Source organism: Taeniopygia guttata, chromosome 1A, assembly GCF_048771995.1.
Source record: "Taeniopygia guttata chromosome 1A, bTaeGut7.mat, whole genome shotgun sequence".
In the NCBI taxonomy this organism is placed as follows: Eukaryota; Metazoa; Chordata; class Aves; order Passeriformes; family Estrildidae; genus Taeniopygia; species Taeniopygia guttata.
The window spans coordinates 55,343,674-55,368,161 of record NC_133025.1 but is presented as its reverse complement, the minus strand read 5'-3'; the positions used below and the strand labels follow the sequence as shown (position 1 = coordinate 55,368,161).

At 41.0% G+C, this 24,488-nt stretch overlaps 1 protein-coding gene across 6 annotated transcripts in view; it reads left to right on the top strand.

The window, feature by feature from the left end:
* Positions 1-24,488, top strand: part of DENND5B (DENN domain containing 5B) — a 105,202-nt gene that overhangs the window by 40,644 nt on the left and 40,070 nt on the right. For 4 of the 6 annotated variants that reach the window (XM_072923510.1, XM_072923509.1, XM_072923507.1 and 1 more), the window contains exons 2-5: positions 2,976-3,041; positions 7,876-7,985; positions 13,069-13,735; positions 23,902-24,089. In XM_072923510.1, coding sequence (XP_072779611.1) covers positions 2,976-3,041; positions 7,876-7,985; positions 13,069-13,735; positions 23,902-24,089 — 1,031 coding nt within the window. The remainder of the gene's footprint in view (positions 1-2,975; positions 3,042-7,875; positions 7,986-13,068; positions 13,736-23,901; positions 24,090-24,488) is intronic. The other 2 variants (XM_072923506.1, XM_030263256.4) reach the window with 1 other exon arrangement.

Below are 24,488 nucleotides of genomic sequence, written 5' to 3'. Positions count from 1 at the left end.
GAGTAGAGAACAAAAAAATTAGGTGTATTTTAAGATTCGAGTCAGAAATTATATTGGTGAGACTATTTTCAAAACCAGTCTGAGAATACAGCATCATATTCTGACACAGAAATTAGATGCACTTGAACTTGAACCTGTTCCTGTAAAAGAGTAGAAAGCACAAGTATGAAAGATGTGCTGTGCAAAAGGCCTGACTGGGCACCTGGTCCTGTGTTCTGCCCAGGGAGGGTGGTGAACACATGGAACAAGGAGTGGGAAACTGGCATTGCAGTGGGTAGGAAGCTGTTCAGACTTGACAGGAATGTGATGGCCTCTAAAATACCTTCATTTTCTTCACAGTTCAGCCCAAGACTGCAGTAGTCAGGTACCTCCAAAGCCAGGGATCCCCTTGCTGGGCAGGCTTTAGCATCCTGCTGTGTTTAAGGCAGTGTCTTATTCCTGCTTGAGCACATTTGTCACTCTGCCATCATTAATGTTCTTTTGGCAACTGAGAGCTGCATTTCAAACTCTGCAATTTCATATGGTTCTGTGTAACTAAACAAAGACTTAGTAAGCAGTTTAAGAATAATGATGTATGAAACTTCAATTTAAATGAACTTTTAATTGTTGCTTAGATTGTTTTCTCTATTAGTAAAAAGGCTCATTCATTCCATATCAAGTGTTCAAAAACTACAGCAGATTTGAATATAAGCATGTAACAGAGAAGAAAATATGCCACTTGTGTGTGATCAGGATTGGCCAAGGATCTCTGGGGCGTATTTTCCCTAGTTTGGGAGCCCATACTTGTAAAGGCAGTAGGAAAAGTATGAGTGAATTCTACACCTTGGTTTCTAGAGAAAATAAAGGCCCAAAGTAGAACTTTATCCCTGTACTTATAAGTACGGGTCAGGTTTTATACCTTCTCCACTGTTGCCTGCTAATGCCTTCAGCCTTTGGAGCAGACTCCAAAGTAATTGTGTAGGAGCACCATGCCTTGGGCACCTGTTTATTAAACTCCACCTGCTCCACTGCAAAAAATCACCCAAACTGACCTGATTTGATTTTTTGGATTTGACAAGATTATAATGCAATTTTGATGTAAAAGGGATGGTGCAATTCATACTTACTAATGTAGTGACATGTCTGTGATCTCTTGGCAGCTGGGACTTTAGGCTTTTAAGACTGACAGTGTTGATGCTGGATAGTGTTATTCATGAGGCAGATAGTTTAGTATTTTAATCAAGGACCAAAGGAAGATATTATGGCAAACTAAATTTCTCATTTTAAGAACCCTTTCTTCTTTATTTAGATGTACAATGACTTTATGTGAACAAATCCCCTTTTTAATATAATTTTAAAACTACTGCGTGTTTCCCAAGTGTAATTAATTTGTGGCACTAATAGTGTTTCATTACATTGTGTTTGTTTAAAGAATTAGGTGGTACAACACAGGGGACTGTCCATGGCTCTGTGTTTGTATCATTGTTGGCAAGTTGACTTCCTGTGCAAGAGTTTTTACATCACTTCTGTGACTGCTTAGCCATGTGATTGATGATAATAAATGGTTAAAGAACTGAAATGGGCATCAAACCAGGGCCTGTCCTAGAGCATCTGGTTATGCATTGTTTCACAGGTTGCTCCTTTTCACTCCTGTTGCAGAGGTGCTGGCTACCTCTGTGGAAGCCGAGTGCCAAATTCCCTTTGAATTAAAATCTTTAGGGGAGAGCTGAAAGGACAGCCAGGCAGAGAGACTTTTAAAGGTAGTGTGGATATGGGCCATTTAGCAAGAGGCATCTCTCTAGTTTTGACAAATTTTTTTGCTTCCTTTAGTTTAATACTGATGCAATTTTTTAGTTCAAGCAGCCCAAAATTAGAATGAAATTACTTGAGACATAAGGTGTGGGGAAACATCATCCTACAGATTCAAATATGGGCCATCTTCAGGTGCCTCCTAAAGAAAAGACAAAATTATCCTAAAATACAAACTAATGTCTAAAATTCTCTGCTGAAAGAACTCCTGTGCCCTCTGCTGAGGGTTACCTTCCCAAAAACATCTGGCCTTGGCAGAACTATATTCTCTACACTGGTGTCTGGATTAATGCTCAAGTGGGAGGTTGTGGCAGAACTACTCTGAATTTACACCTAGAGAGTGAATCACCAGAGAGGTCACTGGTACTGCAGCTTTAACATAGGTGCCAGCTCCATAAAAAGATTTAGCTTGAGGAGGATTGTGTAGTGCCTTTGTGTGGTATGTGAATGTGATTTTTTTTTTTTTTTCTTTTTGACACGGAAATGCCAAGGCATCTGTGGAAACATTTTTGTTTGTCTGCAGGGGATGAGCAAACCAGTTAGAAGAAGCCTCAGTTAGACATGCTAGCAGGAAGCTCTTCCTTTAGAAGTGGTAGCTGTTGCTGGAACACGTTAAAATTGTTCATCCAAGTTCTAAACATAGCTTATTTATTCAACTTTTAGTCTAAAAACACCCAGTTATGAGACAGAAATGATGAATAGAGCGATTGGATAACTTCAGTAAGTCCTGAAAATGGCATGCAGTACAGGATTGAAGGTGTAACAACATGGCCAACAGTATTATACTAAATAAAACTTCTTGGTTTTCAGCTGAAGGACTGATGTGTTTTTTTCCCCTGAGTTCCTCAGGCTCTAGAAGGGCTCAATATGTGAACAAAGATGTCTTTCATAATAGGGAAGCTGTAAAGCAGTGTGTTGTTTGAAGTACTGAGAATTTAATCTTGTTACTAATTTTGACAAGTATTTCTGTCATGTCTGTCATTGCATTCAGCACCTCTACAGTAATCCAGTCCTGGAAGGTTTTATTTATGGTGTGGATTTACCCTTTGCCAGTAGTGGGGGGAAGTGAGATTGTGAGGGGGAATATTTAATGTCTGCTTCATGTTTTTTTGCTTCCCCAGTACATTGTATATCTTTTCATTTTGCTCATACTTGCTTTTTTTATTTCTGTTTGTTATGTTGTGTAGTCTTGTACCAATATCTGCAAGCAGATCTCCATGGCAAGAGCTCAGACACTGCAGACAAAACCTCAGGTAAAGAGGGGTTAAGGATAAAACAATGATCAGGACCTCTCTATTTCTTTATTTTCAGTCTTCTAACTCCTCTTGAATCAAATTGAAAATCACAGATCCAAATCAAAACCAAACCTCTTGGACTTCTTAATTGTTTTACCTAATTTAAATCAATATTTGGAAAAGTTTGTTATCTTTCTTGAAACTCTCTTGGCAGATGTGGTTCTCCAGCAAAATCCCACTACTGATGTCAATATATTGCCAATATATTGGTGGAGAGGAGGCTGTGCTAGATCTCTGTGCATAATAGACTGAACAATATCTTACCATTTTACAGGTTACTCACCCAGAAATCTAATGAGGCTTAGTTATGTGGATTTGTGAATAGAGTAGACTGGCAGGTTCAGCTCCACCAATTTCTGCTAAAGAGAAAGAAAGTTTCCTGACACCTCAGGGAAGATATTTTGCAGTCTAGATTTAACTAGCAGTACTGGTGAGGTTTACATAGACGCACACCCCCAAAGAAATTCCAAATAATTTAGGTATCTTGATAGGGTGCACATCCCCCTGTGGTTTCCTGCTTAAATATGATCCATTAATTCCTGTACATATTGGCATACAAAAAGCAGGTTAGACACTGCCCTCCTCCTCAGCCCCCCCAAAACCCACTACCATCTTACAGACAACTCAGATTTAAAAACTTTGGAATTGAAACTGGTTTGTCTGCCTTGTCCCAGTCCTCCCTTTCATATCATCTTCATCCTCTGCTGTGAGATTATGAGAATGTAAGGTCAGAAATAAAAACTTGGAGTTAATGTCTTTGATCAGCCACTCACTGCCACTTTGGCATCCTGGGGAGGCATGGAAGAAAAGCAGCAGAGCAGTTCTGCACTACTTAAACTAACCAGTTCCTGGGCCTGACAATTAACAGCTTGCTTGCTCCCCAGCCAAGCACTGCTATTGCTGTGCCCACATTGTTCTCTCACTCACACATTGTGTATTATTTGCTTCTCGTGCAGGGTCATCATGTTATTAAATAAGCTTAACAAAATTCCATCTGCAGGGAGAGGCTGTAGCTGGGTGTGCTGAGCACTTTTAATTCGAGGTAGCTTGTGGGAATCCAGGGCTTCCCTCTGGCTGCCCTGGCAGGTCTGGGACCCCGGGAGGGGGTCAGGAACCCCCCTGTACAGAGCCCCCAGAGACACTGGCTGTGATCTCTGTCCATGGAAAAGAGTTTTCAATCTTACAGGATGAATTACAAGCTCTGAGTGTTTGATATGAGTAATAATTAAGTGTGGCATGGGTGCAAAAGTAAAATTTTAGGATTCTAGATTAGGGGTTCAGAGGGGACAAGATGAAGGAAATTGGGTGTGTCTTGTCCTTTTCCTCCTTCTTCATGCCCTCCATGTTTCACTGTAGTGTTGGCATTTTTCTATTGGTTTAGGCTGGGGACACACTGTTTAACGTAGGTGACAGATATTGGCACATTATTGTAAATATAGCACAGGTAGTTTCTGGTGTATAATGTTTGTGCCATCCCACTGAGGGGCAGAGCCCTGCACGCTGCCCTGCAGGACAGACCTGCGGCAGGGCAGCAGAACTTGTTATAGATAAGCAAAAATAAACAACCTTGAAAACAGCACAGACGAATTATGGCTTCTTCTTTGGCAACGGGGCAGAAAGAGACTTTCTACAATCTCGGAATCATCCATACCCACAGATTCTGACAGTAGCTGTCACAGAGGTGGTCACCAGGAGCACTGTGCATAGCTGTGCTCCCAGTACATTCCTCTAAAGGAATAAAAGATATTTTTGTTTCTGTAGTCACAGGCATTCCTGTCTGGGTTCCAGAGCTTGGGAGGAGTGACAGATAGCTGGCATTCCCTGGAGCAGAGGTTGGAAGATGCCTCTGCCTATTTGGTACAAAGCTTTGTGTGCCTCTGTCACTATGACAATTAATTGAAACACATCTGTTTACATCTGAACATTGCTAAATTTTAATATAGGATCACTCTTATGAAAGTCATCATGATTAACTTCATGGATGTAGCTGCCTTTCCCTAGTAGTTGTATCCTTCATCCAAAACATGGATCAGGCTTGTTTTCTGATTTTGAGCAATCTTTTTGTTTTGAAATTAAATTAGCACAGTCTTTTCTTGATCTAGCATCCATCGCTTCACCACTTGCTTCTAATTTCAAACAAATGTCCCTTTAAAATCCAGCTCCTTAAAGGAAGGCACAAGTTTAAGAGTACCATTAACAGGATGTACTGTCCAAATGAAATGGAAGTTGAATCTGACATGTTTTACACAATTTTTAAAAGTATTTGAATTTTTTTAAAAAGATCCTGAAAGCAAAAGGATTCAATTCAAACCCAGTTTTTTAATTTGCCTCAGAATTGTGCTGTTTTCACAGTCAGCACACATCAAATACAGTGTTCCTGTCCATATTCATAGTACTGTTATCTGGCCATTAGTATTTTAGCAAATGGATTAAATTTGCATTTAATACTTGCTTCACCTTAAATGTGCCTTGCTAATCCTGTTTGGAAAGTTAGCAAAGAAGCACTTAAAAGCATGTGGGGAGGTTTAATGAAAACTCGCTGCTCATCGAGAATAACAGATAAGTAGATTCTCTCTGCCACATGTGACTCAGCAGTTCAGCACTCCCAAGGCTGAGAGCTGATAGTATCAGGTACCCTTCAGCCCACATCCCTTCCCTCATGTTTGCCAAGAAGATTCTGCTCCCTGTGGTTCTCTTCCAGCTGCTTGTCAGTGGGGAGTTGGCTGTTGTGGTCCATGCTTTTCATCTGCTTTTGGTGAGAGTTGGGGTGTTTCCTGCTAGTTTGGGCAAATGGTGGCATTTCACCCTCACACACACAGGCTGTTCCTGTCACATCCTTGTGTTGGTTTTTTCCTAATTTTGTATCTCCTCTAAAAGCTTGCCCTGCTTGTCTTTCTGTGAGGCAGCTTTGTATGGAGGGTGCAATGTCGTGTCCTTTCAAGCTAATGACAGGCTGATTTACTCCAGTGTGGTGTCTTGGCTCTTTGCTTTTCCCTCATGATCACTGATAGAGAGAATTGCATTTTCTCTGTGTGTATTTTACCTAAGTTTATATTTTTCTCAAACCACTGGGATGATAAAATGCAAACACTGCAGAGATTCTACAAAGGTAAGTTGTTTGTGCCATTTATTTTCCTGGATAAAATGAATCCATGTTGTCAGCCTACAGGGACATTGTAACTGCTGGTTTTGGGCAGGTGAATTTCTTATAACAGTGCTTATGCTTGATAACAAAAACTTTTTTTTTTTCTTTTTTTTTTTTTGTCATGAGAAAGGAAACCTTCAAAGAAATTTAAACTTCAACAGTCACTTACTGCCAGCAGTAGAGAACTTAATGAAGTCATCCAGATATTCTCTTCTTACTTTTAGTAGAAGCAACTAAATAAATTTAGTATCAAATACCTGCCTTTCTGCCAAGCCACAGTTGTAAGGTAAACTCTGTCAGATGTGAGAATGATGGAAGATCTAATTGGGAAATAACTTAGTGTATAGTTGTGTGATTATTCAAGCATGTTAATTACTGTTTGATTCTAAGAGCTAGAAATGTTGCTGAGTATGTCTAAGTACATACCTGGAGAGAATATTTTTTCTGCTTTTGCTTGATGGGAACTTTATTTTGTGACATTTTGGGAATTGGTGGATGACACTATCTTTAATGGCTCTGCAAAAAACTTTTGGACAAAAATAAGAGGCTATTCTACTGCTGTATTCTGAAAAAGAGATATGGTCTCTGTTTTTGGTGTACTTGGTCTGAGCTTGCAACTGAATTTGAGAAGGATCTTCCTAGATTATCAAATCCTACCATTAAAGCTAGCACTGCCTTTTTGCTACTAAAACATATCCCTAAATGCCACATCCACGTGTTTTTTGTACGCTTCCAAGGGTAATGATTCCACCACTATGATGCTGCAATGTGTCTAAATCCTGTGTTCAAAATAAGTCTCGTATAAAAGTAACAATATCTTTAAAATACTAGAGATTACTTGGGAAGGAAAAGATTTCAAACCCCTTCTCAGAATGCACTTGCATATGAGTGTTGGAAGATCTGGTTTTGTGCAAGAGTGTAATAGACGGTCATTTAATTAACAGATTTTAAGAACTCTTTGATTACTGTTTTTCATGCTGTAGACAATCCAGTGAGGGGAACTCCATTAACATCACTGTGAAATACGGTATTTGTATGCTGATAACTGGATGCATTTCTGCTTGAAGTCTAATTTCAGTCTTCCTTTTTGCACTTGCTGGATTCTTTGTGTGGATAAAGTATGTCCTTGAAATTTGTTGTGGAAAAAATAAATGTTTAATTGTCACATAAGACTTGTAACATAAAAAATATCATCTATAATGAATGCTTGAATAATTTATAATAGCCAAGAGGTGCTCATATTTTTATTGACCTTAAAGACAGCTTCTAACAAACTTGAGGGAAAGTGCTCTTTCGCTGACTACATAAAGCCATCTCTAGATACTCCAGCTGTAGGAAAAGGTCAAGAATCCAGTTGATTGCAAGGTCTTTCTCTGTAAAATTTCAGCAGTGATTTTTCTCTTGACAATATATTTCCATTCTGTAAATACTAAACTGGAGGCTGTGTTGCAGCTGCAGTAAGATTTTGTGAGGAGGGTAAGGTCAGACAGAATGGGAATCTTTTCTGTTTCTCTTTTAAAAGTTGTACCTCTGAGAGTCAAAATATCCATCAGATTTGACCAAAAAAAAAAAAAAAAAGGAAACCCAAGTCAGCTCTCTCTGAAGCCTCACTGCTGTTTTGAGTCATTATTTCTCCATTTGTTGCAGGAGAGAATTTTGACCAGAGTCCTCTAAGAAGAACCTTCAAGTCCAAAGTTTTGGCCCATTATCCTCAGAACATTGAGTGGAACCCCTTTGACCAGGATGCCGTCAACATGGTAGGTAGAGAAAAACTCTCCTCAAATTGTTACTACAGCATCAGCCCTCAAGAGGTTCCTGGGCTGTTTGCAGCCCTTGTGATGCTCCTGTGATCCTGTGGTGCTTCTGCTGGGGCTAAGAGCACTCCCTGGGCATGCTGCATGAAAAGCTGTAGAGGAAGAGGTGTTGGGAAAACACAGAATACTTTGAGGCACAACAAAATGCTGCGTTCCCTTGTTAGTTCTAAGTGTGCTGAGTGATGAAACAAGTCCAAGCACCATCCCAGGGACTGGGTGAGGATGGGTGTGGTCACCTAGAATACCTATCCCCAGGTAGGAAGGAGGCAAACCAAGGAATTTTTAAGATACTGATATCCATGTGAGGTTTTGGAGTACAAAACACCTTGATTCTGCAGACAAGGGAAAGAGGAATCTTTATGCAGAAGCTGGAACTTAGCTAAAAACCACAGCTTTTGTTGCATCGTCACTTCTAATGGCACCTCTGCACCAGTTTATCTCCTGTGCATCTCTTTCCTCTCAGTTATATGTGATGTGAGCATCTGTGTGCCTGAGTCTCATGGACTGGGAAAGGAGGGGAAAAAAGGAGTTCCTGGAGTGGGGGCAGTGACAGCTAAAAGACTGATGATCCACTGGGAATTTTTCTGAAAAGCTGGTAATTAAAGGATGATTCCAAAATCACCAAAACACTTGTTAAGAGCATAACCTGACAAAGACAACAGATTACTGTTTCAGATAAAAAACAGATTTGAGCTTCCCAGCATGGAAAATGGCATATTTAAAAGTAACCAGTTGTTGTAGCTGTTTTCAAAAATGTGTATTGTGTCTAAGTCAATATTGGAAAATTGGGGAGGCCATTCCCCCAGTCTAGGTTAGATGAGCTTTGCATTTGAGGGAGGCAGAACAGCCCACCATCTGCTTCAAAGCAGAACTGACCTCATTGTATGGGGCAAGTCAGAAGTCAGGAGAATCTCCTGGCCCTCACCCAGCAGATGGAGAGATGGGGAATATATAAAACCCACATTAAGTTGGCTTTTGCAAATGCAGAAAATGCATTTGGAACTTCCCTGCAGTCATGAAGATGTAGAAATCTGGAGTTCATCTCAATTTCCACCGAATTTTATTTTTAGCATTCTGACAAATATTTAGCAGGAAAGCAAGGGAGCTGGGAGTAGCAGTGACACAGAGCTGGTACTGTGGCACTGCACTTGCACAGAAGGGCAGAGATGAGCCCAGCCACTCCCTCTGCCTGCTGACAGCTGGGGATTTCTGTCTTCTGCTTCCAAATGTGCACTGCTGGAGTTGGGCTGGTATTTGGGCTGGTCTCCACATCCCTGTGCTGGTATAGAAGGCATGAAGGACTCAGAGCTAAGATGGTAGTAGCTCAGCTGCCAAGGTTATTTATGCCTTTTAGTTCTGCCTTTGTGTTGGGGGTGTTCCAGTATGAAGTGATGTGGGGTGTGCAGCAGGAATACAACAGCTGGAATTGCTGTGTTATTTGTCTCTCACATTACAGTGGAGAATGTCTAATATTCATGAAGTGTGATCACAGTATTGGACAAAAATGGAATGCTAAAACCAGCAAGAGACCTATTAAAATAATTGAACTGAACTGCACTGAGCACATCTTTCATTTGCAATGTGTCTTGGAGAAAAAAAAAGGCATTTACTAACAGCAGCAGTATTTAATGATCTTTTAAATTATCTTTTGGAAAATTTCTTTATTGTTTTGATCTGAAACATCATTTAAAGTAATACCCACCTCCATGGAATCTCCTGAGGCAATTATTGGCCTTTCTGATCTTGCCTTGCTGTATTAGTTCTGCCTATGTGTTTGCTTTATGTGAGCTTCCAGAAGCAATTTTCCTCAGAGAAGAAAATGCATAAATCCTTGAAGGGTAACTTGTGAGAACTCTGGCTTTGCTGAATGCCTAAGGAATTTCAATTGCCTTCTGGAACCATCCTGTTGTTTTTAAAATAGCCCCCTGAAGTCCCAAGCAATCAAGCTGCAAAGGAGTTATGTTTTCTCTGTTTCAAAGCACATGTCAAAGTACAGAGTTCTCTTTAATAGGGAATTGTGTCTTTCCCCCTGCTGCTTTTTGAGATTATCCCTGCCTAACCTCACACACCATCTTCTGTGACCATTCTGCAAGTGTTGTACCAAACTAAAGTTCTCAGTAAAGAGATACAGAAATTGTTAGAATATGAGTTTCCTATTTTAGCCCTCTGATTCATCAAGGTATATAAACCTTTGCCTGTATTTCTGAAACTCGAGGAAGCATTATCTGGTTAATGTCTCATGTACTGAAATACAAGAATTAAAGGTTCCCTGGTGGCATTTGAAGGAGCAGGCTTTAACACAAACAAAAGCACTTTCTCCCCACCCCCTCACCCACAGTGCAATTTGGGTATGGAGCTTTCTTCCACAGCATGCTGTGAACATGAGAAATATGTAGAGGCTTAAAAAATGAAATAAAGATCTAGTGGAGAAGAGGTGAACCAGTGCTGGTGGGCAGTGGTCCAGAAGGGGACTTTTGGTTCAGAAATAGCTGCAAATGATGATGGCTCGGAGGAAGCAGGGATAATGGGGTGTGTGTGTGTCCTGCCTCTGTTCTTGGGGAAAGGGTATCTCCTGCTCAGGACTTCCAGAGACAGGTTATGGATTAGCTGGTACCTCTTTATCTATCCTGGTACAGCTTCCTTTTTTTTTTACAAACCATCCTGGTTATAAGCCTTATTGCAAATCTGGTGTGATTCCACAGTTTTCTGCTGATGGATACCTTTAAATAGTAAATAAATTATTAATAGTAAATAGTTAAATAGTACAGTGCTTGGGAAACCAAAATCCTGTCCTTTGATCAGTAATCTTGGACAGTTTTTGATGTTCATACAAAGATGCAATGCAGGTGACTGACTGTGTTCTCAGCATTAGTGAGCCAGATTCACACCAGCAGGCTAAAATTTCACCCCCCTTAGCACATCCCAAGCTGCTCTCCAGCACTCTCCTGTGGCATGTGTGACACAGATGAGATGGGAAGTGATTGATGTCCAAGGCCCTAAGATGAAAGTTTTCATGCATTAACCACAAATTCAAAGCATTGCTGGAAAATGATTACAGGCTCTTCCTTTTGATCTTAGCTTCTTAAGTGACTCCTGGTCATTCCTCCTGCCTCAGTTCTTCCCATCTTCTTTTTTATTTTTTTTTTTTCTTCCCTCTGTCCTCTTAAAGGTCTAACAACATCAGGAGTCTCTGGGCAAAGGTTTGCAGCCAGAGTCTTAAAAGGTCAATATTCTGCATGTGTCAAGTTGTGGCTGAAACTTAATAGATGGACATCCCTTTGTGTGTGCTTACCCAATATATAAAGGACAAGGGAATAATACTTAAGTCATGGAGGAAATGTATTTAAACAGCCTTCTGAAATGGTCTCAGCTGATCTGAATTTCCCTGATGCATATCTGTGTCCGATTGTAATAGTATAGCTAATTTGCTTGTCCAGGTATTTTTCTGTAAAGTGAAGAAAATTTAGTCTCTGATAGCATTGAGATTTAAGCCTTTGATTTCAACCTGGTTTGTTTTGATAAGGCCTACAGCCACCATTGAAAGCCCACATTTTAGAAATAAATTTTTATAATTTTTTTTATTAGAAATAAAAAAATGAGGTTAAGAGAGATATTTATTGTGGAGAATAAATTTAAATAAAGTGTGAAACAAGGATTTTTACTACTTCTTTATTGGAGAAGCCGTAACCATATCGCTGCTCTTAATGTCTCAATAAAAACTATAAAGCTCTTGAATAAAAATGTGGCTGCTCTTCAGAAATAGTTCAAGCTGCCATTTCATGCTTTGTGAGAGCAGAGCCCATCAATTGAATTAAATTCTCCTGCCATCTTCAGGCTTCTTATTTCCCTATGTATTACCTTTTTGAGCAATATATGAGAGCTGTCCTAGATAATTTAGGAGCCTGATAGCCTGTTGTGGAGTCTGGACCACTTGCCAAATTCCCAGCTTTACCAGGCTGTTGAATGGTCTCTGCAAGATGCACTGCTGAAGTTCAGGGTAGGATGCGCCTGAAAATATATAGTTATTTCTCCTGACCTAGCATCACAGAAATTTACTCTTGGTCAAGATGTGAGACATTAGGGGATGTACTCAGCTGTGCCTAGCTTCACATACTGTGGTAAAAGTTGGCTTCTACTGTTGCCTTTTTTGAAAAGGAACACTTTGAAGGTTCTCCTTCTCTTCTTTCCTTTTATTTCTTCAGACAGCACAAAGAAAGCTATAGTCCTTTGTTTATAAATATACTTATTAAGCTAGAACATGAGGAGTTTCCTACTGATGAACAATTCAAACAAGTTGTACTGGGTGTTTGTTATTTTGTATTAGATGGTTGATAGCATTCCCAAAGAATGTCTGGAAAAATGTCTTGATTTATCACTAGGGCCATGCTTCAGAGAAACACCCAGTGCAGCAGAATAGCTGTAAGGGATTTTGCTGAGTGGTAAATCAAAAATGAGGCTTTCATAGATTTTGGGTGTTTCCCTCCCTGCCCCTCCTTTTATCCAGCCTAAGCTATTTGGTAGCACTTAGAGAAGAAAGTAAATGTAATAGCTGCCAGTCAGCTGGGGTTTGGTTTGTTTGTTGTTTTTTTTTTTTCCAGAAAATTAGGGAAGATCAAAGAATTCCAAGAAGTCTATGTAATTTAAATCCAGTGGTATAAGATGCTTCCTTCACTCTCTGATTTTCAAGTACTGTGGGCATGATATATCCAAATGAGAGCAAAGCTGGATGTTTTTATATGATACTTAAATAAATGACACAAAGGCTATTCAGTAGTGAAAACAGTTTGAGCAAGTAATGAAAATCAGTCGTAATGACTTAATAGATGGAATATTTTTTGAGGGTGCTTTCCTTTCTTCAGTTATGTCTCCCTCTTAAGTAGCATCAGTTGTTTTGTTCTTGGATGGTTTTTTTTTGAAGGTAAATGGCTTGTTGTGATGCAGAGGATAAAAACAATGTGCCTGCGCAGCAAAAATGCAAAATAAAACTGTCTTGGGTAACTCTGTCTGTTTCTTTCTCCTTTGCTAGCTGTGTATGCCCAAGGGGCTGTCTTTCAGGACGCAGGCGGATAACAGAGACCCACAGCTGCACTCGTTCATCATCACCAGGGAGGATGGCTCCCGCACCTACGGCTTTGTGCTCACCTTCTTCGAGGAGGTGACGAGCAAGCAGATCTGCACAGCCATGCAGACGCTGTACCAGATGCACAATGCAGAGCAGTACAGCAGCGTCTGCGCCTCCTCCTCCTGCAGCATGGACTCCCTGGCCAGCAGCATCGACGAGGGCGACGCCACGTCCCTGGCCAAGCTCCAGCGCTACAACTCCTACGACATCAGCAGGGACACGCTCTACGTCTCCAAGTGCATCTGCCTCATCACCCCTCTGCCCTTCATGCAAGCCTGCAAGAAGTTCCTGATCCAGCTCTACAAGGCAGTGACCTCCCAGCAGCCACCCCCTCTGCCCTTGGAGAGCTACATCCACAACATCCTCTACGAGGTGCCCCTTCCGCCCCCGGGGAGGTCGCTCAAGTTCTATGGGGTTTATGAGCCCATCATTTGCCAGAGACCTGGGCCCAACGAGCTGCCGCTCTCTGACTACCCTCTCAGGGAGGTCTTCGAGCTGCTGGGCCTGGAGAACCTGGTCCAGGTCTTCACCTGTGTTCTTCTGGAGATGCAGATCCTTCTGTACTCACAAGGTGGGCACTCATCCAGCAATGTCTGTTTCCAGCGGCAGTTCCTGGGCATCTGCAGCCACAGGAGCTCATAGAAATTTCATGTTATACAGAGCTGAGGTTGATTTTTGAAATGTGAGAAAGCATTGAAAAAATGAGAGAAATGAGGGTGTCCTAATGAAAGCAGCAAATAATTGTTTCCTCCAGGCAGTCTAGGTGCTGCTTAATTATGCATTGTATTTATCATTTGTGGCAGCTAGCAATAGAATACATTTGATTATTATCCTCACACTGCCCTTGATCATGCAAGACAGCATGAAATTAATCCTATCTTCTTAAAAAATACCAGCAGAAAGTAATACATCTTGCAGAAGACACTCTTGCTGCTACTTTGTTTTTCAAATTTCAGCAGCATATCGATTCCTGCCTCCTGTATGATGGATGTGTTCTTGTTAAAACACTGAGAGTGTTTTAGCCCTTCAAGGCTGATGATTTAATGGTGGGTTTTGAAACTGAATGGAGCTACTGGTCATTCCTTTTTAGTCCTGCTTGAGGTATTTGGGAATGTTGCTGACAAGGATGCTGGTCCTTCTTTTTGAGACACTAAGATTGCAGTTGGCCAAACATTGGCAGAAGTTGCTTGCACAGAGCCTGTCCATGTTCCATATTCAGCTGTGCCATCAAGCTTTGGAAAATCTGGTTTTGAAAACTTTTTCTCTAATGGTTGTGTCTTTCTGTAATAGTGCAACACTCTGCTGCAGGTTTGGGGAAGCCTGACTTACTACTGGGCATGCTTTGGGATTTTACACCTCTATTACTGTTTCTTCTAGGATGTTGGTTTCTGTGAGTCTGGCCCTGGTAGTATTGAGATGTCCAACATGTCAAGGTCAAGTTTTCCTGCTGACTTTTAAGGGGATGTTCAGACTTTTTGGGTGTTTCTCTAAGTCTCACTGGAAGCCTGTCTATGTAATTTGGGTTCCCAAATGTCATCTGTGATTCTGACCCTAAATTAGGAAAATGTGTGTCAGGGGAAAAGTTTTGGGGGTGAGAGGAGAAGAAAAAATACCTGGATCCAGGAGGTAGACAGGAGGTAGTGGAAAGAGGAAAAGATGCTGACTACATAGGCTTGTCAAGAGGAGTGGTTTGAGCAGCAGACAGCTTGAAATGGAGCGGGGAGAGAGGATGGGAAATGGTTGGAAATGAGTATGGATAATGAACCTTCAGGCTCCAGAAGGGATTGCTTGAGTTTGCCATATAAAAGAAAAGGTCAGGAAGTGTGTAATGGCAATGCTAATAACTAAATGACTGAGAATGGGGAAGAATGTTCAGGGAGGTGGAAAAAGGGTAGTTCTTCTGCAAATGACTGAATTCAAAGGATTTGATAGTTCTTTGCAGAGCTCTTCTCCACATGGGCACCAGGGGTTTGCTTTCAAGAACTGAAAATGAAAGGTTTTATCTTCTCTCAGTTTGAAGTGTGAGCAGAAATCCTGCTGTTAGTTTTGATTAGGCTGCTTTTCCCCTCCCTCCTGCTTCTGTGTGTGTGTGTGCAGTTATCCCCTTTCTTCTTTGGTTTGAATCATGCTGCCTTTGCCACTTTGCACTGGGGTTTGATATTAAACAGCAGCACCACTGAAATGCCTCTCATCCATCCCTGCTCATCAGTCCCACCCTGGTCCCTGCTTATGGACTCACTGAGAACTGAGAGTTGTTTCTTTTCCTTTTTCTTTCTCATTGAAAGATAGTAGCATTAGGAAAAATGTGCTTGTCAGGTTACATTTTAGTAATATTTTATGCATGTAGAGCGCAACCTGTATGTGCGCTACTTTTGTAATAGTCATTGAGACAGATACAAAATATCTACTAAATAATTTTGACTCAGCCTTTGTGTCCACAAGAAGTTAGATAAACGTTGTTCTTCCAATTACTGGTTATAATTTAAGTGTTTACTTGGTTTGTTTAGTTTCATTGTGTGTGGGTTTTTTTAAAGAAAAGTGAGACAGTGAGAAATAATCCTTTCCACCCTTAAAATTTCAGAATTTTTTCTTCCCCCTCTCTTCTCTATTTTTGAATCTAGGGATGTCCTTCACATGACTTTTACTTGCCTAACATAGACACAATTTGGTACGGCATGGGGGAAAATATATAGCTGTGTTAGGGAAATTCTGTGATTATGGAAATAGCAGCGTAATGCTGGTTCCCAGAGGTGAGGAATGTGGAGTGGAGGGCAAGTGCAAAGCCTCAGTTTTGGCATACCCTGATAGCTGAGTGCTTGGGTAATTGTGCACTGAGGCTTCTTTTAAATGTCAGTCTTTTAATTCCTGAAAAAGAAAACTGCAGCTATTTTCCCATTTGAGATGTAACCATCCTAGAAGGTACTGAAATCTGCTCTCTTTAGCTTTGAGATCCATCAGGGAGAAGCACTTTTTTAACTCCCAAGTTCTTTCAAGGCAGAGGATGAAAAGGCTTTGGCTGACATATCTCTTGTTGCAGAATAACAAATGGGAGAGGCATTTTGCAAGTTCACCCTTCTTTGCCTTCCTGCATTAAAGAGGGTGGACTCATTGGACTGTGTTTCCAGAGGCCTGGCCTTGCTGCAATCTTCCCAAACTCAACAAGAGATTAGTAGAAGATCCTCTGGTTGCAGTTTCAAGCAAGACAGCATTATTTACACAAAATCACAATTCACTGACATAATCCTGTACTACTCAAGAAATCAGAGCAGGAGCAGCACCTACTTCAGTTCACTAAACCCTTTCAGTGAGGTCTGCTGTTAGCATGTATGGGAAATGTAAGCTGACTTTTTTGTGATTCTCCTAGACTTGTTAGAAGGAAGCTTTTCATTTAAGCTTATCAAAAATTTAGTTCTTCTTCTATACAATAAAGGCTTCTTTTGGAAAGTGGAATGAAAATATAAATTGTTTCACAACCCTGACCATACAAAGAAGCCTAGCTGGTAGTAACAGCAGTGAAAGGCTGGCACAAAGGTTGCACAGGGACTGTACTGACTTTTCTGAAGTGGTTCTTCTCAAGGGAACTAGGAGTTGAGGATGAAAACATTTATTTTTAACCCTGTAGCTAGGGCATAATGTTTCCAGCAGCCTGAACAAAGGCATCTAAATCAATGAAGAGGTGAGGGTGCTGGTGACTTTATCCAGCTTGCCCTGGATGTGTTCCCAGTGTGATACAGGAGTGTCTGGCACAGCTCTGCCTTGAGGACAGGAGCAATGAGTGGCTGTTTGTACCATGGCTGCTACAGTCATCTTTGGGTATCCAGTTGCACTGCTGATGGTGTCTTAGGGGTGACTGGTTCCCCATCACTTGGGAAAATGCAGGGATTGTAGCGGGCTGTATCTTCACCTTACAGCTGTGGTAAGCAAAAGACTGGCAGCCAAGAATGGTGAACTCATTTTTTAAGCTGCTTTGTTCTGATGCATGTTGGACTGCACAGCTGGGTAACTGGCAGAGCCCTGTGCTTACACCTAGTGAAAAGATCAGCCCTTGCTGTGCCTGGAGTTAATCACAACCACTGCTGGTGAGAAGTGCCAACTCTGGTCTGCAAAGGTGGTGTGGAAACCCGTACCTGAAATCACCTTCACTCTACGTTAATTCCTGCAGCTTCAGGTTCCATCCTTCTGCATATAGAGAATATTTTTAAGATTAAATAGAGCAAGTTGTCAACATTTGGGCTTTGAAAACCAAGGTGAGGGATTAGATATGCTTTTACTGCAATTCTTTAGGGTGCAATCTTTGCAGTGCCCTTGTAAGTGCCCTTTATTTAGAGCACAGCTCTCTCATGCGACTGTGCAAATGTAAGGTCTTGTCCACTCTTCAATAGCTACTACAATTTCCAAAGGATAAGTAGCAAAACATCACTGGTGTGAGATTCCTGCTGGAGAGGGATGAATTAAACTGTCAGTTCTGTGGAGACCTCAGCAATCCATTTTGTATGTCTGCCTTTCAAGGGATTTAAACATGAGAGGGAATGTGTGGATGAGACAGAGATAAACTTCTTAGAGCTTAGGCTGTTTCTGCTCATTATAATTTTGAGTGTTTTCCAAGTTGTTTTTCCATGGGCTTGAGTAATTGCTCCTCCAAGATTGAAATATTCTTTGCATTTTTTTTTTATCTTATAAATTGTAATACAAATTACTACACGTATATAAAGTCATTGCCTAGAAAGTGTTATGTCTGAAAGATCTGAAAGATCTTTCTTATGAGGTCTGTTTTTGGGTAGATTTTTTAAAAATAATACATGCATAATGTGTTGCCTTTTAAAGCTTTTTACATCAAATACTTACATAGAAAACCTTTACTCTTCTACTCATTATTTAAAGAGTTACCCTCCACACTAATATTCATCCAAAGCAGTGGGAAGTTATCACATAGAACAAATTATATGGGGACAAAATGTGTGTGCTGTGGAAGAGACCTGGGTTTATGGCCTCATTAGAACTCCACTCAGAGGCTGCAGTGCATGTTTCCCTGGAAAAAAAGACAAGTAATTGGGTAGAAAAATCAGAGAATGACACAGTCTTCCTTTTTAAGTTAGGTGAAATGACAAAATTGGTTTTTCATTAGAAGTTGCTCAATTTTGCTAGCTGTCAGCATGACCTGAAAAGTGAAACTTTTAAAGCATCTGGAAAAAAGAAGGAGCTGGCTCAGGTCTGTGCCACAACCTCATTCCTGTTGGTGTTCACAGTGAGCTGTAAAGGGAGACAGGGCCACTGCTTTTAACACTCTGCTCACACACACCACAACCTCTCCACTTTTTTTTACTTGGATCTCTTTTTTTTTTCACAATGAAACATCTCTACCTTTTGGAATGAGGGGAAGAAAGTTAAATTAGGCCTCTATATTGCAGTTATGGCAAATGCCAAGTAAATAACGAGGCAGTCTAAAGTGATAGTGACCAAAGTTTTTCCCTGTTGGACTCTTGTGTCCTTCCCATCATCTTGCTGCTGGCTGGGAGCCTGTTCTGCCTCTCAGCAGCCATGGAAGAGAGCAAGGGGCTCCCTGTGTGTTCAGGAGCACCTTCATGAGTCCTGCTGCCACCTTGTCAGCCTTGTCACAGACTTTGGCCCTCTTCTCAGAGACTTAGCCATGCTGGTAATGGGAGCTAATTCTTGAGATGGCTCTTAATCATAAATTAATTCATGCTAAACCACTAACGGCAGGCTGGGACATAGTTAAATTATATAAATGGAAATGTATTGAAGCAGAAGCTTTTTAAATGAAGTGCTGGCCAACAAGGAAAAAGCGTAAGAGCTGGCCTCGGTGAATATTGGTCGTGGGGCGTTTCCCTTGGGGCAGAGCTGACCCCCAGTTTGAGAGGTTAATTCTTCGGGCAGTTAGATGCAGGCTCGTCTTCACCCTTCTGTTTAAGAAAATATTCACTTTCATATTTGCATAAATTGCCCCTCTGCTTTTATCATATAACTGATGTGCTGCATCACTCCCTGGTAAATGCACCTTTCCTTTGGGGATGGCAGGGCATTGAGGTGCCAGGGGTCATTTCCTTGGGACAGGCTGCTGGATACAGCCCCATGTCATGGCACCTGTCCAGGTTCCCTGAATGCAGCACTGCTGCAAGGTGATTTCTGTAGTGAATAAACATTTCCTGCACCATTTTTGTGTGCTTTATCTGAACAGCTCTTGAAAGTCACCAGGACTGGCTTGTCAGTTGTCCCAGCTGCCAGCAGGCAAACCAGATGAAAGGTGGAAGCTTCCAGGGCACTTTGATGTCTGCAGCACTTGTGTGTGGTGCTTCTGTAGAGCTACTGATTTTGTAGAGATCTGATTTGAAAACCTTTGCTTTCATAAACAATTTTTGTCTCCGATGTGAATTTCAGATTCTGTTTTTCATCTGTAGTGTGCTATATATAAACATTACAGATCTGAAGGTACCCAGACCCAAGACAGGTCTGGTTAGATGTTCTTGACACATACTCAGAGCTCAAAGCAAAATAAGTTTATTTTCCAGTTTTTCCAATATACTTGGCTCATCTAATTCATATCTTGTTAACAAAAAAAAGGAAAAAAAAAAAAAAAAAGGCAGCTGAATAGCAATTGCTGATAATACTTGGACTGAAGAGGTAGCATGTGAAAAAATTGTTGGTCAAAAGAATGTTTTAAAGCCTATTCAGGTGTTTCCCTGTGAAGAATTAGCTTTTATTCATTCAGGTTCATAGATGCTTTGTGTTTTGCTCTCTGTTGGTTTGGTTTATTTTGTTTAAAGACAATTGTTTTGTGCATATTGATAAAGTACTCTTTGAGATTAGCATCTGATTATCATCTTCCAGGATACATTTTTAAATATGTGGCATTGCAAAGCTGCACTTATCCTTTGTGTGTCCTGAAAGCAGTAGAGCAAAGGGAGTGGTGTCCAGTAATTCGTCTCTTCAAATACTTCCAAGTGCTTTCAAATTGTATGTGAAGTGAGACTTCAAAAGGAGAATAAAGAAGCAGACTATATTTAAAGCCTTGGACTGGATTTAGAGGATCCAGGCTGTGACTCCAGCTCTGTGGTAAGCTTCCTGCCCTACCTTTGGTAGGTTACTGGAACAGAGAGTTGGAGAATGGCCAAGTTGTGCTTTCATTGGGAAGGCTGGAGGTGTTGAAATTGGAGTACCAGCGCACTGTTCCCAGCAGGAACGCCTGTTCTGGGGAGAATGAGCATGTGTGCTCTTACATGTGCTTTATACACAAAGTTCCTGTGACTGGGAATTTGCTGAGAAGGTCCCAGCTGAAATTCTCTTCTGTCTGATTATGACCAAAGATTTGAATCTTTGGGGGTGGGACCTGAATGTGGTTTTAGCTCTTTGGAGCAGGGATAACACCAATGTCTTGTTGCCTCCACAAAGCATCTTGGTTTTGCTATGATGCAGCATAAGAAGGATTTTGAGATATCAGACTCTTCTGTGGCAGGAAAAGTAATTTTTATGTTGAGCTTTTTGAATTGCTTAACATCTCAGAGCTTCTTTCCCCAGTATGTATAATAAAAAGAAGACTATTTTGTTTTTTCAGTCACTGCCTGTATTTGAACTTTAAGGTATTTGGGATAGATATTTCTTATTAATTATTGTACTGTTATTGTGGTATGGAGAATCAACATCAAGAGAAAAAAATTGTCAAATTGTGTCAAATTGTCAAGTTTTGTCCTCTCTCAGAAAAACATTTGTAGGGAATTGGTGTTCATGTGCTGAAACCATTTCCATCTCCAGCAGAAAAGAGTGATTGGTAATTCTACAGGCATATCTCAGGGTGTGCATTTTAAGCACTTGTATCTTGTGAGCCATGTGAATGTTGCCAGAGCTGGGTAAAGCTGGCTGAAGATGGTGCTTGAGCAGCAGAACTGCCAGCCTGCAGTGGAGCACTGCGTCCCTGCAGCTGTTGCATGTCCTGCACAGGGAATTGAGGTGCATGGCTGGGGTTCCCTGGCAGATGGTGCTGGAAAAGGGAGGTGGATCCAGAGGCTTTGAGCTTGACTCTGCTGCCCTCTCCTTCACTTAGTGAAAAGGTTGTGTGAGGGACAGCACTGCACCAAGTCCAGCTAAGCTGTTAGGAAGCAGTGGTTGCAGTAGAAGCCCCAGGGAGCACTTTGCCCTGGGGTTATCCTCCTTGAGCAGTTTCTCTTGGAAAACGTTCTGTGAACAAATTAGAGATGGAGCTTTGAGCATGAAGAGTCTTGGAATAATTTTGGTTTGAAAAGACCTTGAAGATCAACTCCAGCTGTAAGCCTACCACTGCCAAACCCACCATTAAATCATGTCTCTAATTGCCATATTTACATGTCTTTTAGATGCCTCCAGGGATAGTGACTCAACCCCTTCCCTGGACAGCCTGTTGCAATGCTCCACTACCTTTTCAGTGAATAAATTTTTTCTTGATATCCAATCTAAACCTCCCCAAGCACAACTTGAGGCCATTTCCTCAGTCCACTGTTTCCAGGTTTTCCTCAGTAACCATGTAAGCTTCCTGCAAATGATGATAGGTACAAGAATCTCTCCATCAAAAATTATTTTGGGCTTTATATTGTAGGTGTCTAACCTTGTACAGACATGAAAGTATGTAAAAAGTAATTAGAGTTTCTGACTTCCTTAAACAGATAACAAAAAAATATTTACAAGCTTTTGTATATTATTTTTCTGGAGGAAACTGGAACTTCCCTCTCTTCAGTCAAAACTGCTGGGTACATAAATGTTTTTTATCTGCTAATCACTGACAAGGATTGCTAGATGATAACAGCCTAATCATTTAGGCATCACTAGGTATTTTTTTTTAATCAGTTTTTCTCATAGTAAATTGGTTACAAAATTTGTGCTAGTGACCATGTTAAATATTATCAATAGCACCGAGAAAAGTCAGCATGCATTTCCAGAGCTGAATGCCCTTATCCAAAAAGATCCTTGCGACTTTTCTACCAAGAGCTGTTTCTTCATGTGGCTGTGTAGATCAGGACAGATTTTGAAGGTGTTTCACATACTAGGACGTGCTGCTTTTTCTATTTGATTTTTTTGATCTTTAAAGCTTTCAGAGTTATGGAATGTTATGAGACTCCTAAGCTTCTCCAAGTAGGTATTAGAACTTGAGTTTGTGCAAGTGTTCTTCAACAAGACAGGGAATGCACATGTGTAGTTGTAAACCATTGCATGGGTAGGGATTCAAGTGTGACTGAGCCATAGCTGGGAGTGTTTTGGAGGTGTAACCTTGAGACTGACTTATATGCATGACAATAATTTTGCAGACTGACTGAATAGCTATTAGTAAGACAAGATGAAAAATGTTTTTGCCCTGCCAACTGACCTTCTGGAGATTGTGGCTGGTTTTCCATAGAGAGGTGCTAGCAAGGAGAATGGGTGATGCAATTTGTTGTTGTAATTTGCATACTTATTCAAGAGCATCTTCCCAGTGACCTCCTAATAGCTGAGCAGTGTCAGATGACAGCGCTTTTGCTGTTGTTGGTGTCTGCCAAGGTCTCGGACTGGGATGTTCAGGAGATGGGAAGAGTCAAGCTGGGCTCCTCTCCAGGCAAAAGCAGTAAATGGTGCTGTAGGAAAAAGCCTTCTCACCTGACTCAGAACCAGGGTGTTCATATGTCTATCTTCGTCTCCTGGAGTGGGGCAGAGAGGATTAGGAGAGATGAGCAACAACCTAAGTGTTGCCCAGGAGCTGGGTCTGGCTTCCATGAGAGGGAAAATCTTTTGGTTGTTCCAGCCAGAGCTTGTGAGACTCACCTGGCACAGATGAGGCTTGGGTTTGGGCACTGCCATGAAGCTTACAAAACCAGGGTTTTGTTTCCAGATGGATGGTCTGCAGTTTGATATTTGCTGTAAGGAAGGCTGTCGCTTTAAGACCAGTATGTGATTAATTTATTTATATTAAAAATTTGTGCTCAATCTATCCCTTCATTTATATTAATAAGTATATTGTGGTATTGCATCATGCCAGCCAGATATTTGATAAATAATTTGCTGCTACCCAAATTCTGAAACATCCAGCTCAGCTGGACCAAAAGAAATTTTAATTTAAAAAATAATGCACAATGTGCTTACTAAAATCAAAATATTTCAAAGGAATGAACTAGTGGGTTAAATACAAATTTGGGAAAGTAACATAATATAAATACACTAGCTGCACAGAATATATTTGAGAACTAAATTTATATTGGGCTTCTGTTTGGATTTAACTTAAAAGCATGCTTTTATATACTTAGGGACTGTAAACTAATGCTGGTATATGGCCAAGACAAGTCTTCTCGAAAGTACACTCAACTTTGGAAATAGTAGCAAGTGGAGCAGAAGCAGGCAGGAGCAAGCAAGAAAACCACAATGTTCCCTTGAAATTCACTTTTCTCCTCTTCTTCCCTTGTAAAAATACATGCTTATTATGGAATTAGAGTGTTATCCTGTACTAGAGACAGAAGTTTTGGTATGTTTTTAATAAATTAATTTAATGACAGAATAGATCTAGATAAGGTATGAATATCTATGCTCAGCTGTTTCTTTATGGGAGGAATGAGTTTTAACAGATTAATTAATGTTTAAGGTTTTTAAGTACTGTCTTATTTTCCAAACAACATCTTATCACATAAACATGGTTTGTCTTGTTTTATCATGGATGTCCTTGCCAAACAGATCTCAAGAGAAGAACACAGGGAGATAATTCAATATCTTTCTCTCTCCCACGTCCAGATTATCAGCGGCTGATGACGGTTGCAGAGGGAATCACAACGCTGCTGTTCCCGTTTCAGTGGCAGCATGTGTATGTCCCCATCCTTCCTGCCTCTCTCCTGCATTTTCTGGATGCTCCTGTTCCCTACTTGATGGGGCTGCAGTCTAAGGAGGGAACAGACCGCTCCAAGCTGGAGCTGCCTCAGGAGGTCAGTGTCCACCTTCAGGGTGGCTATCCTGAAATGTCTTACTAATATTTTGTGAATTACTGCTGGGAAACGATGCCTGCTGTTAGGAGGCTTCTCTGGCACTGTGGAGCCAGCAGGAGTGAGATAGTAGGGAAGCCTCCACAGCCCTTCTTGATCCATTTCTGAATTTAGTGAGTACTGCTTACTGTTTTGATTTCTAAATGCATCTCCTTCTGTTTGTTGTGACAAAGCTGAAATGTTGTTGGCTTTCCCTACATCACAGACTCCACCAGGTTTTGTTACTCCATCAGTGTCACAGTGCTACTGACAGAGGGCTAAAGAGCATTTCATTTGGGGAGGATCTTGGTGGGTCTGGGTCTCAGGTGCAGTTGCTAGATGGTGTGACCCTGTCCTTGTCCC